Genomic DNA, 18,493 nt, shown 5'->3' with positions numbered 1-18,493 from the left:
GAATAATATGATTGTCTTATTTCCCCATTCTTTGAAATCATGTGACTTTTATTTATATGTTCAGTCCTCTTTTCGTTTGTCCACTGAACTAGTTTTTTTTTTTAGTGACAGGTACAATTAGTCGACGACTCGTTAATTAATCAACTGATTAACTGATTGTCTTATCTCCCTATTCTTTCAAATCATGTGACTTTTTATTTATAAATTCCATCCTTCTTTAGTTTGTCTATTCATTTAATTGTTCTTTTTTACTGACAGGTAGAATTACTCAGCGAATCGTTAATTAATCACCTGATTAACTGATTGTCTTATTTTCTCATTTTTTCAAATCATGTGACTTTTCATTTATAAATTCAGTCCTTTCGTCGTCCACTGATTTAGTTGTTTTTTGTCACTGACAGGTACAATTAGTTGGCTACTCGTTGATTAATCAACTGATTGATTGTCTTTTTTCCCCACTCTTTCAAATCATATGCCTTTTATTTATTAATTTAGTCCTCCTTTCGTTTGTTCAGTCATTTAGTTGTTTATTCACTGTCACGTACAATTATTGGCGACTAGTTAATTAACTTATTTCAAATCATATGACTTTTTACTCATTAATTCAGTCCTTTCGTTTGTCCACTGATCTAGTTGCTTATTTACGGACACACAAATTAATTAGCGACTCGTTAAATAACTAATGAATTGTTTGATTTATTTCTTCATTCCTTCAAAATTAATTGCGAACTTTTATTCTTTAAATCATTTCTTCTTTCCTTTGTGCTCTGGTCTAGATGTTTATTTACTCATGTCTACATTATTCGATGACTTGTTAATTAACTAATTAAATTATCGATTTTCTTCAAAATTTCAAATTAATTGTGAATTTGTATTCAATAATTAATTTCTTCGTTCGTTTCTTCACTAATCTATTGGCTTATTTACTGACGTCTACATCTATTCGGCGACTAATTAATCAATTATTCAAATAATGCCAGCCACAAAACACACTGCACCCCCATTGGACATCCATCTTGTACAATCAATTGTAACAACGAAAATCATTGCACCTGTTCGACTGCCACCGTCTCCCGCTTCTCTCAGTGTCTCGAACTTATAAACGAAGAACTTAGAGAGTTTTATTTTCATACGGAACCGCTATTTTTTTTTCACCTTACAAGTTTAATTACAATTCATAATTAATTGATTCACAATTAATTGATTTATTTGCTTCTCCAATTTTTCAAATGAACTGTGAATTTTTATTCATTAATTCATTTCTTCTTTCGTTTCTTCATTGATAAAGTTTATTTACTGACACCTATCATCATTCGGCGACTTGTTAATTAACTAATTAATTACACAACTCGACTTATTTCTCCGTTCTTCGGTTCAGCGTATCAAATAATCAACCGATTAGCTGTTCTATTAAAATTATTTCATTTTCATCTCACTGACCTATTATTTTCAAATGTCAGTTTTGTATTCGTTCTCAAACATAGAGATAAATACTTAAATTACTGTTTTTAGTAAAAAAATTAAAACTACGAGTAAAAAATTTGTGAATAAGTCATAACTAATTCATTTACCAACTCAACCATGAGCTATTTCATTCACATTTCAACAAACGTACTTAACGATATCGACTCAATCATCTACACATTTCTTTTTTCCTTCCAAATGAATTAAACTATTCATCCAAGAACAAACCATACATATACCGAATCAATCAATGAATCAGTCATTCAATATATCAAGCATACAATCAAAGTCACCCATCTAATATTCATTCTCAGATACAACATCAAATGTTTAATTCACTTGTCAATGCTTCACTTATTCTTTAATAAATCAACGATTCACAAAATTATTAATTCAACATTTAATTCATTCATCACCATTATCAACAGAGTTTAAACAGATTTGCCCTGTTCAAGCCGTACGAAAATGTTTGTCTAATGTCGTTTATCCATCTCTTTCTTGGGTGTCCTGTTCTTAGTCCGCCAGTAGCCTATAAATTAATAAGAGGTAATCTTCTTGTCTCCATATGTTGTAGGCCTACATGATCGTACTATCTCTTCTAGTAATCTCATATCTGGAGCTCAAACTTGTTACTTATAGTTATTCTCTTATTTCTTTATTAAGAACACGATCTGTTAAACTGTAAACTTCTACAGGTCTCAAAAGTCTCATTTCTGCTGTTTTCATCTATTGGTTAATTTTTATGTGTGTATCGATAACGAACCGCCATGGTTTTATAAAACTGTACAATTTTTTCTTGTCTCGTGTCATTCATTCACTTATTAATTAATTAAATACCTTGAACTAACTCAATTATCCTCGAAGAGTTTCCTTCTTTCTCAGATTTATTAGCCTACTTGCATATTCGACACTATAATTCACTAGTTCATTTTTTAATTTCTTTATCATTGCTTTCAGTGATTTATGCGTGATTTATATGTAATTTATTTTTTGTATATTCAGTTAATTTATTATCTATTATCTTAATGTATTCTTAATCTCCGTTCTAGCATACATTCTCACACTCATTTGTTTGGTAACAGCTTATTTGATTATCCGTTGATTCGTATACTTTTTGTTCTCGAATACATCCTCATATTCATTTTTTTGGTAACAGGCTTATTTGATCATCCTTGTTTCGTGTACTTTTTGTTCTCGAATACATTCTCATATTGATTTTTTTGGTAATATCCTTATTTCAACATCCGTTGATTCATGTAATTTTTATTCTCGAAAACAATCTCATATTTAGTCTATTTGTTTTGTAACATGCTTATTTGATCACCCGTTGATTGGTGTATTTTTTATCCTCGAATACATTCTCATATTCATTTCTTTGTTAACATGCTTGTTTGATGATGCGTTGATTCGTGTACTTATGTTCTCGAATAAATTTTCATAGTTATTTGTTTTGTAACACGCTTATTCGTATACTTTTTGTTCCCGAATACATTCTCATATTCATTTGTTAGGTACTACGCTTATTTGATCATCCGTTGATTCGTGTACTTTTTGTTCTCGAATACAGATTTATTTATTTATTTATTTATTTATTTATTTATTTATTTATTTATTTTGTAACATGCTTATTTGATCATCGCTTGATTCGAGTAAGTTTCGTTCTGGAAATACTTTCTCATATCCATTTGTTTGTTAACATGCTTATTTAATCATCCGTTGTTTCAGATACTTTTTATATTACTCTTTTTCGTGTTTTTGATAATATAAATGTAAGAAATTCAATGGGATGTACATGGAAATAATTATCAATTCTTTCCTTTACAAACAAACAATGTCAAGCCTTGGCTTTCAGTCTGTTGGCCATAGATTTCACGTCTGTCTGCACAGAAGCCGTGTTGTGGAGTAACGAGGGTCATTCGGGTGCACAACCTGAGGGAGCACAAACTGGTTCCCTGCAGCCGAGTGTCCCACATTCAGCCGCAAGACCGCAAAGTGGCCGCAACAATCTATTGAGTCAACCGCCCTTCAATATCGGCATCAAAAGACAGCCACGCCTTAATGTTTAGTTATCTAACACAGCATTTACAGTGACTGCAGTGGTTTTTGCATGTTAGTTCGATTTCGTAACGTGTTTTTAAATCGGTTGAAAATATCATTACTAGCTAGTCATGAAAGAAAGAGTTGGTAGCACGATTTCCTCTCTGACGACGACCACACATCTGCTTACGACGTCACGGTACATGAATACAGAACTTGAAAAAAAGTATCGTTTTAAACAAATGTGCCTGTGCCCAGCCTTTCTTTAATACCGGTAATAATTACTCGTTTATAAATTAATTCTACCTTCCATTTATATACATTCGTACACAGATTAATAAATTACTTCATTCATTAACCAATCTATCACTTATAAATTCATTCCCTTACTCTTTATTCACACATTTACTCAATTCCACTATTCATACTTATATTCTTAGTCACCCAGACATGAATTCTTCCGTTGATACATTTATTTACATATTCATTTATTTATTCGCTTATTTATTTATTCTCCCTCTCATCTATTACTTAATTCACTCATTCCTTACTTCGTTAATTTGTTTATTTATAGATCTGATACCCATTTATCTGTTGTCCCATTACCCATTCACCCGTATGTACTCCATTTATTCCTTCACCCAACTCCCGTGTATTCATTCACCCATACCCGCATTTACGCCGTCATCCATCGTACACTTACTATCTACCTCACTTTAATCATTCACTCATGCTTTGCGTGAGCGATTACTTCTGGACCGCCTAATAACCTTCAAGTACTGAGAGGGCCAGCTTCCGCTATCGTCTGCAAGTGGGACACTTGGACATTATTTCACTTTGTGTAATTAATTATACCATAATTATATTAAATACATTTGTGTGTTAATATACATTACCGTAGTATAAGGAAAATGGAAATCAAGAAATCGGGAATGTCGATTCGAGAATTTTGAATTCGGGAAAATGGAAATCCAAGAAATCAGGAAAATGTCTATCGGGAATGTGGATTCGGGAGAAAAATGCTATTCGGAAAAATGGATATTCGGGAATGCGGATTCGGGAAAATGTCCGGGAATCTGCAAATTTAGTTGTCTCTTCAGTTCCGTTCATTTAATGAAGGTTGATAATCACAGATTAATCTAATAACTTGATATACCATGTTTCCCCCTTTCAGACAGCTGGACGATGACTATTTCGTGAGCTATCGTTTCTTTAATACTTTGAATATTTGTTTATACTGTTCCTCAACTCGCTGTACTGATCAATCATATAATCAGAAAATCTTTCTGTTACCTATCGCCTAATTTTCATTTACAGTGCTAACAAGAGGACGAATCCTTGAAGGCAGATGATGCATGAAATATTTCCTAACGTATGTGTATTTCTCTCTCTCGAAAGACGGAAGTACAGGAAGGAAATTCCTGACGACTTTGAAAAGTTTGTAACAAGTAATAAACGAAATCAAATCACAGCCCAGTGCTTTTATTACTGTAGTCGATCTTTTAAAATGCTAGAATCTCCTCGCACAAATAACTCCAGGCTTTCTCCTACTTCTACCGAGTGTATTAGATCAGGACCATCTGAAGGACCGGTTTTCTTTCACTACATCTGTAAATTAACATCATCCGGAACAAGTGCCATTCTGTCTCTGGTACTAGATGTCTCACAGCACGAGTTCGTGTTTTCTTCACGGGTAACTAGTTGCGTAATTGTACATGAGAAATCGTTTCGTTGAAACATTAATCCTACAATTAACTAATTTAAAATATAATTGGGGGCATTTCTCTCCGAAAGCGAAATACCTTCACAAGCTTAATGGTATCCATACACTATTGACGCAACACGAACACTTTCTTCACAAGTCTTTTATCCTGGTCCTAAGTACACAAAATTAACATATGGAATGAATGTTTTAAGTAACAAAATCTGCCAAACTTGCAAGTATATATCGTACAGCATAGTATCACTGTTAACTCGTTGTGATAACAGCAGTAGTCAAAAAAAATTATGGAATGAAATGAAAAGAAGTGTAGTAGTCCGAGAAAAATATATCCAACACCATCTTTTTTAAATTCCGCTTAAACTCTCCTGTACAGTAGGTACTTCAATTCGAATATCAAGTGCTGACAAAATATATTTTATTTATTCGTTCTATTAACGAGGTTGACAATAAAGAATATTAAAAGAAAAGACCCGAATAATTGTGTGCATGTGAAGAATATTACAGGTAGGTAAGTAGCCAATTGAGAAATTAGGATATGATCGAATTGATTGTTTTTTTTTTTGCCTTTATATACTTCGTTAACGCTTAGTTTTGAACAGAATGTTGTATAATTTATGTTTATTCTATCATTCATTAAAGTTATTTTCGGCTTTCTAGTAGGCCTACATACTTACGCAAGCCATTCGTCGCTGGTACTTAAAAACTTCACAATTCCAGAAAGTATTTTTCTGGTAAGAACAAAGCTATAGGTCTCGCAAACAGGGAATACCTCATGAAACAATGCGATAAGGAAGAACGGGCGACAAGAAAGGTCACGAGATAGCTTGAATGATGTTCAAGAATACAGTCGGAAGAGAAATGACATCGATAGAATCAGTCTTGGGTTGTGATAGTTACACTACGACTTTAGTTTATTCCGTTGCATGTGAATACGTGTCTTGTATCGCACGGTATTATTATTTCATTCATAAACATATGTTGCGCGTTTAATTAGTTTCGAATTTTTCTCTTGCTACGTTCTTTACTTCCACAGCGATGTCCTCATTTTTTAATCTTCTTGGAAGAGACGGTACTTCCATCGGCCCGCACCTCTCGCCCTCTCGGCGTGCCTACCTACATACACATGTCAAAACAGATAGCAACGCCACCATTGCTTTTCGGTAATCGTTCCTTGCGCGAGCTATAAAAATCAATGGGGCATAATTAAGCAAGTGCTTTCACAAAATGCAACTACGTAAATCTCGCACTAAGCATTTACTAGATTTTTGTGTTAACAATAAAGCACCAGAACTCGTATACTCAAATATTAACTATACGAGGTTTGTATGAACAGATATGCTATCATTCCAATGTATACGTGGTTTTATTTTTTGTTATTTGCGCAAAATGTAAGTTATTGTTCATTCATTTATAAGCGCTCATAAAAACACTGAGAATCGATATTTTGCAACTGTTAAGCCCGAAACGTCGAATTCAGCGTCGTTGGATTTACGAGGTTTCGGAATAACAGCGACGCATTGTAATGCGAATTGTGGCTTTATTATTTTCTTCTTCAAAATAATCTATTGTTTTTAAAACTACAGTTATTGCTTTCAAATTCTCCACAAACATAAATCAATTCACTGGGAATACAATTACACTGACAATCATTTTGTCGCCTCGTCGCCTCTTCATAGCGCGTGAAGTTTGAAAGGTGCGATAAAATTAGTAGTTGTCAACAAAATTACAGTACAGGAACTTGCATTTAAATTTACTTGATAAGAAGTTCAAAAGTGTTGCTTGTAAGGAGAAGATAGGGTTCATTTTGAACTGGAATGTATTGAGAAAGTATTTACACTTATTTTTCTATATATACTTTTAACACTCTTATATAATATTATCATCACATTCGAAAAGTAACATGTTTTCATTATGTTGATAAAACGTTATCGTAATTTTTATTTGCATTCAATTAAGATAAAGACTAATTTACGTTCAAACCGTTGTACGAAGACATTATTATGTTCAAAACAATAACATGACAAATGTTTTGTGATTGTGTACACAATAGAAACGTAAACTATCTCGACAAACACAAATAAGTAATTACTCTTCTCCAACCAGGAGATAAAACGTGAAAGGAATGTGCTTACTATTGCGTCATCTATTGGAGCGAAGTAGATATATAATATTACCGTTATAACGTCAGTTTTAAAAACATGCGCTCTCCTGCATATGTTATTTCCTGTATGGAGGGATTAAAAGACCAGGAGATTAACCGTGATCTAATTTTGTAACTAGGGTAGTATAAATATGTGTGTATCAGTGTTATCGTTTGTGCTTTCAGAGTTAGCCAATGGAGATGCGTGTACCCACGTGTGTTACCTTATGACATCAACATTCATTCACAGCATTGCCCCGCTGCGTCTCATTCCCATGAGACTTTCTTCTGGTTGGAGTACCATACGTGAATTCATTTTATATATTGAAAAATAATATTTTAATCGTGATTTTTATTTATAATACAGAACTTTATATTATTGATCTCTAGACAAAAATAAGAAGATAAAATATAAATAGGAGGAAAAGGAGAAAAGAAAGTAGAAACGATTAGGAGAAGAGTAGGAGAGGGGAAAAAACTCCATAATCTTTAATGAAAGGTCAAACTTTATATTCTTATGAGTTCCAGGACCTTCATTCCAAGGAAAGGATCTTTCGTACAGTGGACGCCATCGATTTGGCAGATGGAATTTCTTAATCAGAACTCAAAGTGAGTTACTCATAGCTGCGAAGTCGGTTATCTTCGTCGCAAGCAAACTGCAGCTGGAAGGGTGAAACATAAGAGTAAACATACATTTCCGATTATCCGAGTGGACTCAGATGGACAGTCACCTCCAAAAACAATGCAATATAACCAATTTTAAGAACTACAGTAGTCTATGTGTGTGCATGCGTATGCCTGTTCCCGGCACACAGTTTGCGAGATAAATCCAGTTGCGCTGCATAATCTTTTCCTCGTTACTACAAAGTATGAATACTGTACAATCTATATACAGTATAACATACAGTATAAACTATTCTGTAATCAACAGACTGACTGGCTATCACCTTAAACCCTACAAGTTTCTGTTAATAATTAGTCGAAAGATAAGAGTTTTACGAAATACGAACATTAAGGGACATAAAATAGCAAGTAGTAATGATCAAAATATACTGAATTAATTTTTCAACCAGCAGACATGCGGCCCTTATATTTAAAACAAAGGCTCCTTTATAAAATTGAATTAGATTATTCATCTCATCCCTAATTTCAGCATACCTCTTCTTTCGGTTATTTATCGAACGTGTCGATTTCTGTCGCTTCCGCTACTCATTCTTGTACTTCATGAATGTTCGTTATTAATTAAGACAACTCGACACAATTCATACCTTTTTTGTTCGCTTGTCGCTTGTCGCTTCATGAAGTATAAACATTGCAACAATTTCTTCGTTCTTGTTTTTTTTTTTTTTTTTTTTTTACCTTTTAATTTAGAAAATGTGGAAGGCGAATTGTAAAATTATTACGAACAAAAGTCATTTACGGCACTCCTATGAATCGGACTGCACTGTGGTGTGTTTTATAATAATGGCGATACGAGCTGCTGGTGTGTTTAAACAACGACTGACAGCGTTATCGCAACTCATTCATGCAGTCCAAACAGAACAACATTTGTCTCGCCTACTAGCAATGCCAAAATCTCCTATCCGTTTGAGAACCAAGCTGAATCTCGAATGAGCAGTCCATGTACTACTTTGTTGTCATAAAATCTCATGTAATTTCCAATTCTGAGTTTTCCATAACAGCATCCGTACATTGTGACCAGAGTAACTGCTCCTTCAATTATTTTTATGTAATAATCAATAAGATGCTGCTCTGGCCTTCGATTTCAAAAACATATCCATGGGTGGCAATCCGATTAGAACAGGTTTGGGCCCGGGAGCGAATCCAAACTCTAAATGGGGACGCTTAATATTCATCTGTCACGGTATCAACGCTGCACGGTGTTCTGCGGGGAAGAAAGGAGTTGAAGAGAAGTCATATGGCTCCCTGTGAGAGAGTAGAATTCGCTCTTGGTGCCCAGCTCTGGATTAGAATGTCTACTACAGCTATAAAAGTGTTGTCAAAAGCAGCCATAGTGGACAGATGGACAAGTTTTTGTACGCCCGACAATTAGTTACCATGATGGTATGTAATCGTTTGACCACCACAACAAGATTCCATAAGCCGTATGTGGCCCGATGACTGTAATATACAGAGTTCAAGTGAAATAACCCTGGAGATTTTCAGAGCGAATAGCTCATGATGTATGTAACAAAAAAGAGTAGTAGGTACAAAACTGGTGGAAAGTCGTAGTGATCACAGAAAAAAAAGTTTTTTTTTCCCCCCCAAATTTGTAACACCCTCTTACCCAGTGCCTATTGCGAGTAGTATCGTGATTTTTGTCAATATCGATAGAAAATATAATAACGAATCATTTATCCTTCTGACGTATTTCAATAGCGTGGACGGTTTTCGTGTAAATTTAATTTAAAAGTCACCAATTTCAAGCCACTGAACGATGCGAACAGACTGCAACGTTGTAGTCAGAGAGGGAGGTGGAAGGTAGGAAGACAGACCTGATTTCGTTGACCTCTTAAATCTGTATTACGAGAAGAAAGAGCAGTGTGTTGGCGGCGATGTTGCCGGACTGCTGAAACTTCCAACTTAATTTTCTAATTAAGCGTGCATTTAACCACAAAACGTAATGTAGGTTTTCTATTCGTTTAAGTGTATCCTATTGTCCCTTTCAGTCTGTAGAGTTATTTTACTTCCATCCTGTATAGCCAATGACATAACCAAAGCTTTAACGGAAATAAATATGAGATTACAAAAGGAAAATAAAGATGAGGGGAAAGATAAGGGGAAAAAAGGAAAGGAGAAAAAGAAGAAAAGATGGAAAGACGATGAAAAGGAAACAGGAAAGTACAGTAAATAAAAGAGAGGGGAGACGGTAAATGAAGAGAGAGAGAATTGGAGTAAACGAAGGCAATGAAAACGAAAAAAGATGGAAAGTAAAGGACAAAATGGAGAAAGGAAATTAAGACAATAATAAAAAGTGAAAGAAAAATGAGGTATAGAAGAAAAGTAGAGGAAAAAGAGAATAAAATGTGAGAAATCTGAAGAGAAGAGCAAAAAGGAATGAAGAAGTGAACAGGGAGAAAGTGGAAGAAGAAAGGAAAACTAAAACTCAGAGGTGTGCGAAAATAAACATGACGAAGAAGCAATGAAGAGAAAAAAAGAGAAAAATAATTCTAGGAGAAAATGGGGAAAATGAGATAAGAAAACGACAAAAATGGGGGAAAACGAGAGAAGGAGAAGAATAAAATGATAAAAGAAAAACGAAAATTAGGAGTAAAACGAAGAATAGTTTATAGAAGAAGAACGAGAATACACAGAAGTATTTTCTGTCACATCGAACAGAAATTAATATAACGCCAATGACAATTTATAAATAGTATGATTATTTTAAGAACTGTATTTATACATCTTGATTACACAACTTTTAACACTACATCACTTTGGAAAACGTATTATACGAGTTTCTCGTGTTAAATTTTTGTTACCTTGTTAACATGTTTCGGCCTGCTTTCGTTCATCATTAGAACTGGTTGTTGCTAGTCTTGGCGCCTCTTGTTTTGGTGTGTTTGTGTGGTGTAATGTGGAGTCAAAGAGAGAGAGAGAGAGTGTGTGTGTGTGTGTGTGTGTGTGTGTGCTGAAATTCAGTTGTGTGTTAACAATTTCATTTGAATGTGTTTTTGTGTGTTTGTATATTTCGTATTGTTCTAGTGTGTTTAGTTTCTGGCTTTTTGGTTGGATGTGTAGAATTTCCATGTCTGTGTTGATGTCTCTCTATGTGTAGTTACAAAACATTTCCACATCTGCAAAACACATCACAAATGCCGACCACACTTACAGATACATCAACACAGACATGGAAATTCTACACATCCAACCAAAAAGCCAGAAACTAAACACACTAGAACAATACGAAATATACAAACGCACAAAAACAAATCCAAATGAAATTCTCAACACACAACTCAATTTCAGAACACACACACTCTTTGACTCCACATTACATTACACAAACACATCCCCACAGGAAACAAAACAAGAGGCGCCAAGACCAGCAACAACCAGTTCTGGTGATGCCCGAAAGCAGGCCGAAACATGTTAACAAGATAACAAAAATTTAACACGCGAAAGTCAAATAATACATTTTCCAAACTGTATTTACTTAACTGTAGTGAATCAGGAAGTCAATTTGAAAACATAATGATAAAAGTATACTTCTTGCAACTCAAACAATGCATGTAGTTTTTATAATGTTAAGCATTACATTCTTGCTACACATAAGGGACTCTGGCTAAAAAAGTTAATGAATAACTTTCACTTCGTCTGCAGATCTAGAGGGTAAGATAACATTACTAAATGTCACGGAGTTGTTCAATAAACAACTAATATGACAGTAACCTAATAACCAATTCTATCTAGCTGCCAGGACTAATTGTGTTTTGCAACCAATTTCACATTTTAATACTAACATAAACCATTAATTTATGTCTACAACCTATAATGGGGAATTTTACACTATTTTTAAACAACTTCTTGCATTCTTGACATAAAACTTAAGCATTCATAAATATGTAGTTAGGTAGTTCGATGAAGATTTACTAATAAATTAAAACTCTCACTTTGTTTTGTAAATTAAAGGGCTGTCATCAGGAGTATAGGCCTATACATATTTTTATCGGTTAAAAAAAAAACAAATTAAAAACTCTGTCTCTTTGAACATCCCTTTATTCTTTTTTGTCTTTCTTTATTCCTTTTTCTTTCTTCTATTTTTCCTTCTTCCTTACATATTTTCTTTCATTTCCATCTATGTCTTCAGTTTTCCTATCTTTAATTATCTCTCTCTCTCTCTCTGTTATCTATTTCCCTATTGCACATTATTTGCCTTTTTTGCAGCTTGTTGGTTCTTTCTTTCTTACTTTCTTCATTTCTATTTCTTCGTTCGTTCTTTCGCTGTCCAGCGTTTTCTTTTTAAATTTTCCCGTTGTTTTATTTTGCTGTTTAGGGGAGAGTCGGGTAGTATCGGACAGTGCGTTTCTTTCATCTACCACCATATGGTAGTACCTGAATGACATCGTTACGTTTCTCTATGCGACACCACAGAAACGTGGCCATGTAAATCAGGTACTATCATCGTGTGGTAGATTAAAGAAACTCACTGTCCGATATTACCCGATGTCCGATACTACCCGACTCTCCCCTACTTCTGCCTGTTTCGTCTAACATGTTTTCATCTCTTTTCCCTTTAGTTCGGATATTTCTCTTCCTAATGTTTCATTTATTTACTTTATTATCTGCCTGTTACCTTTATCTTCGTTTAGTACAATGACCGGCAGGATCTGTGCTCTGTGACGTCATGCCTCAGAGCATTCGAGCTCTCTTTTAAGAACATCGGCATCAAGAGCTCTGAGTGGCGATGAGTAGCCAATAAGCTTCAACTGAACTCTACAGTAACGTCCTATACATCTGATTTAGTGCATGTGATACGTATATACATTTCAGATAGTACTGATAGAATGGTAAATTAAGACATAGTTTAATTCTTCAAAATTATTACATATCGACAGTAGAATTCCTATGGACACAAAATGGAATTACTGTAGCAACTGCAATGCAAACAAACACTTAACAGCTTGTCTTTCAGTTGTTTTATTACACCCGCCGATCATCTCGCTCACATTAAAGGTCGTAGTCACTGGCATGACATTCTGAATAATGATGCTAAAATTTAACTTTTTTACATACTGGAGTACCTTACAACAAATTAAACAATTTGTCATTGCCCCCATATACATTGGCATGACATTTTGAATAATGATGCTAAAATTTAACTATTTTACATGTTGGAGTACCTTACAACAAATTAAACAATTTGTCATTGGCCCCATACTCCATAAATATAAATAAATGTTTCCACACTATTAACAATGTTTGTATGTTAATGGTCTTTAATTAATACTTTCTATGTCAAATCGTCTACACTCGCTTCATTATATAGACAAATTACCACATATAAATAAAATCAGAACTTCAACAATTCTTCGAAGCTACCTATTATACAACTCCGTATACCGCACGTAATAGTACATTATGCAACGAGCCTATAATGATAGTAATTAAGAAGCGAGTATGGATGTTTATGAAACGAGCTTCTTAACTACCATTATAGGCGAGGTTCATACGACTTTTTATGCTCGACCATATTTCTAACTTGAAATTATTCAGATGTATACATTTTATTTGTATCTGACAAGATCGGTAGTGACCTTGTTCTAGGTCGTGAATTGTGAGATGTGCGCAGACGCGAAAGTATTGATTTTTTTCGAGGAACAATAATGTCATTGACCTTGATGTAATCCCGTTAAACTTGGTATAACCTTGATTATTGAAGTCGAAACTGAAAAACGAGATAACAAATTGAATTTATTTGAATATTATTTACAATTAACGCTAATTATTATAGTAACAGAACATAACCTTCTGCGACAGTATTGGATTTCCAGCCTCCGTGACTTTTCGCTAATTCTCTTTCGATTGCATATCCGAGAATAATCGATACTTGCGGTTTTATAACGGTACAAAGCTGACTTGTCATTGGCTGAACACCTGTAAGCTGAGTTGTCATTGGCTGAAAACACCTGTACTTTAATGAGTAGGTGTACTTTAATGACATGCATTAAAGGACTTCTACCAGGTGTATAATTACTACATTTCGGCATGGTCGAGCATAAAGGACACTTTGTCACAAATATTGAATTTTACAGGAGAGCTAAATGAAAGCTTTTTTTTTTATCTCGATACCATATGACACATAGCACCCTTTCCAGCAGGCTAAATCGCTTATTATTACGCGTAGACGTTAATGCTTTGCAGTACTGAAAAGAGCGCGAAAAATGAAATAAAAGTATGCTAACACCTCAATTTCGTAAAGAATTGACATAGTGCCGTTTACCTTTCTCCGAAGTCACAACTGCATAACCTGCCGACCACTGGTTTAGTTTTTTAATTCGTCATTTAATTACGCTGTATCAACTACTCGATTATTTAGCGCCGAATCGTGATAGCGAGATGAGGCCGAGGATTTACCATAGGTTAGCTGACATTTGCCTTACGTTTGGGAAAAACGTCGGAATAAACCCAACCAGGTAATCAGCCCAAGCGGGAATTGAACCAGCGCTTAAGCGCAACTCTGGATCGACAGGCGAGTTCCTCAGCCGACTGAGCTATGCCGGTGGCTGTTTAGTATGCTATTTATATTTTAGTTGTAATCTGTTTCTCTTCTATTTGATAACATTTACTTTTCTCGAATTATTCTCTATTCGTCTCTTTCATTAGCCCTTCCATTTGTCTCTCTTTCTTTTCTTCATTCCTTATTCGTTTGCTTTTTTTTTTTTTGCGTGAAACATCTGTGTTCGTGGTACAACAGAGACAAATTGTAACGCTTTGACACCACAAACTTACTCTGACGTCACTCGTAGTACTACGGAAGCAGAAGTAAAATGTAACTTCGCGCCTCGTGTTTTTTATGTGGTCCGTCACGCTCCAACCTCTGTTTAATGTGTTTTGACGATTCTGACCTGTTGCTTCTATTTCTATACTTAGTTTTTGTTTATTCCTTTCTATTGTTCTAGTTATCTTTCTTTTCTATTTCTCTTCGGTCTCATAAGAATTTCTTCTTCTCTGTTTCTTCTTACACAGAAAGACCATGAATTATCCTTAATAAAAAATGTATGATTAGTTTTAAACATCAGTGGCGACACACAAAATAAACCACAGTTCTGTAAAGAATTCATAAACATCTTCAAAGTAAATTTCTACATTTTTAATAGTTCAATTGGGTACTTGCTGAAACCAAGTCAGCTCGCTGAACTAGGTACTGCAAGGGCATGGAGATTTCTCAGACGTCGAAAAAAAGTATTTTCTTGTAATTTCTTACAATTTCGAGAATGTCTTAAGAGTACACATAGCCAGCGTCCTATGAATTGAGTGCCTAAATAAACCTTGGGTGTGAACCGGTGGGCTCACTTCTTACGAGGTTACAAATCAAGGAAATTGTAATTTCTTTGTCTCCGTCATATACTTAATGTAACGCCTTGAACTTTTCATGTTATTACTGTAGTCAGCTTTAGCATTTATATACCTTTGATATAAAAATAGAATATTTCGGTGCAAGTTACAAATATTTCTTGTTGTTAAAACTCCTTTCAGACCAGGATGTGAATGTCGGTTATATGTACAGTATGTAGCATAAATTTCAGAACTAGTTGGAAATTACAAATGTTTATGTGCGGTACCTTGTCTAAGTTATGTGATGTGTGTTGCAGGCGTATCACATATGTCATGACGGTCGGGAAGGTCATCAAGGCGCCGTGAGTCTGTGCGCCAATGGCACATTGTTCAACCAGCATGAGTTCACGTGTGACTGGTGGTACAACGTCAACTGTGCCGAAGCACCTGCCCTTTACAGGTACGTGCAACATGTCTTTGTACCTACGTACACGGATTCACACACACATACATGCAGACATAAAAAGGTACACACATACAACGTAACAATATATTAAGAATATTATATACAGGCTAAAGAGTGAACCGTAAATAATGCCATTAATTTCAGGGAGTTATTCTTTGAGATATTTCAAACAAAAAAGTTTAATACAACTTTGATCTTTTGTTATTCCTTTCCGAGATAAAAATTGTTTCATATAAGACATTTCATAGCGTGTTTTGGGAAAGCCATTGATATAATCCTTAATACGCTCATTCAATATAAGAGAGCAGTGTATTATGATAATACACACATTGAGAGAATTTTAGTTTTGTCCTTTAAGGCAGACCTGCAGAACTGTAGCTCTTGAGAGCAACTTCTTTCCTCCCCTTTCTTACCCCATCACCTTTTCTACCTGTGCGGTCACGACGTTCTAGTTACGCTCGGCTACATCAACATTCATTCTCGCGGAGGAAGTCGATCATCCCCAATAGAAGTGGAGTGAGGCTGACGTCATATTTCCCCTACTTGCGAGTTCTGCAGGCCTGCTTTAAGGGGTTTTATTTTATTGGGTTATTTTACGACGATGTATCAACATCTAGGTTATTTAGCGTCTGAATGATATGGTGATAATGCCGGTGAAATGAGTCCGGGGTCCAGCACCGAAAGCTACCCAGCATTTTCTCGTATTGGGTTGAGGGAAAACCCCGGAAAAAACCTCAACCAGGTAACTTGCCCCTACCGGGATTCGAACCCGGGCCACCTGGTTTCGCGGCCAGACGCGCTCACCGTTACTCCACACTTTAAGGGGTTAGGTACAGCTTACAGCAGTAAAATTTTGGAAATATTCAACATTTTTCTCCTCCATTACTTTACCTTGTACAATAATGAAAATTAGTACAGTATGTGTAAAACACTGTCCTTCTGCTATATGGAAAAAAAAAATATATATATTTTTAAGATAAAAAAATTATTTAAATTTTTGTTTTCAAAATTCAGTTCACTGTCAGTGATGAAGCGTTTCCCACATAACTAAAAAACTATACAAAATTCTGTGATCAAATATTCTTGTGTATTTATGCTTGTCATATCTACAATATGATGCAAGATCACTTCTCTCACTTTGATAGATTGTCTGATAAAAATAAATTCGTTTAAAAAATGGTCAAATATCAGTACTTTATTTTAACACAAAGTAAAAAAAAATATTTATTGAGGAATGTAGTTGAAAGAGCATGATATTGTAAACACGAGATTTAGCAATAAAATAAAAGAGGGAGAACATGAAAAAGTTAACAAGTTTATGAGTTATGAGGGAAAATCTTCATCACTGCACAGAAAACTGCCACCTTTTTTAATTTTGAAAAAAAAATTAAATCGTAAATATATATATATATATATATATATATATATATATTTTAATTTAGCAGAAGGTTAGTGTTTTACACATACCAATTTTCAATATTGTACAAGATACAGTAAAGGAGGAAAAAATGTTGAATATTTTTCAAAAATTTTACTGCTGTAATCTATACCTAACCCCTTAAATAACCACACATTTGATACGAACAAATGTAACATTTTAATATTCGTTTTCAGAACGACAAGTTATAAACTTACAAAACTATTTTTAAGAAATTATACGAAGTAAATTCGAGATAACCGATTCGGGAAGCTGTCCATTCGGGAAAATAGATTCGGGAAAATATCTATTCCGCAAGATAGGCCTTCAGAAATTCTGTCTCGTCAAAATTGGTTCGGGAATTTTGTAGGGAAAGCTTTTCATGTAGTATGCACAAGTGAATAAAAAGAACTATGCACGTAAAAGTTAGGTCTTACATCTTAAAATATTCTTAAATGATCATTTTGTAACGCTGTAAAAAATTGAATCAAATTAAGGCTGGAATCTTTTCATATCATCAATTATACCATCGTGATGGCCAAAGTAACAATGACCTCTTAATAAAAATAAGATACAGTACTTTGGCTTTATAGTTGATATTGATACCTTTCCATAAGGAGTTTGATTAAGGAAATCAAGTGCAGGATTTATCAAAAGTAATACCATTAGCTCTTCAATATAAAGACTTACTATTCCCTCACCCAACCCATGTTTCCATCTGGAGAACAGTTCCTTCTTCTTCATACATAGACAGACTACCCAAACTAGATTATCTCCGACTGGTGCTCATTGGTATCGTATATGAAAAAGACTACTGTCCGCAGTGATTAGATATTCCGGAGACAATTACAGTCTCCTAAAGATCTACAAAAGCTATATAACACCTTCCTTTAACATTCCAACCCACTTGTATAAATTTCTACTAATCTTCCTCCTGAACAAACAAGAAGAAGGAAGCAGCATACAGTTTTAAGATTAGTCATGTAAAATCTATGATTATCATGATATGTATGTAATAATTTGTTAGTCTGCGGCAATCAATGGATTGTATCTCTTTTACAAGTTTCATATTAGTTCTTTATTTTTGCTATATTGGAAAAACTCTAATGTAAAGCAATGTACAAAGAGTTACGTTACAGAAATATAAAAATCCATTACGACACTAGACAGCAAAATTATTCTACTCCATGCGCATCACTCTGAGATGAATCGACTCGTAGAATGCCTACTGAATATCAAAATCCGATG

General features: G+C 34.6%; 1 protein-coding gene across 1 annotated transcript in view; it reads left to right on the top strand.

The window, feature by feature from the left end:
* LOC138703382 (uncharacterized) overlaps positions 1-18,493 on the top strand; it is a 41,112-nt gene that overhangs the window by 13,337 nt on the left and 9,282 nt on the right. The window contains exon 3 of the mRNA XM_069831208.1: positions 15,680-15,822. Coding sequence (XP_069687309.1) covers positions 15,680-15,822 — 143 coding nt within the window. The remainder of the gene's footprint in view (positions 1-15,679; positions 15,823-18,493) is intronic.

The sequence above is a fragment of the Periplaneta americana genome, chromosome 7, assembly GCF_040183065.1.
Source record: "Periplaneta americana isolate PAMFEO1 chromosome 7, P.americana_PAMFEO1_priV1, whole genome shotgun sequence".
NCBI classification, from domain to species: Eukaryota; Metazoa; Arthropoda; class Insecta; order Blattodea; family Blattidae; genus Periplaneta; species Periplaneta americana.
Note: the sequence above shows the minus strand (reverse complement) of the source record. Positions and strands in the feature narration are given on the sequence as shown.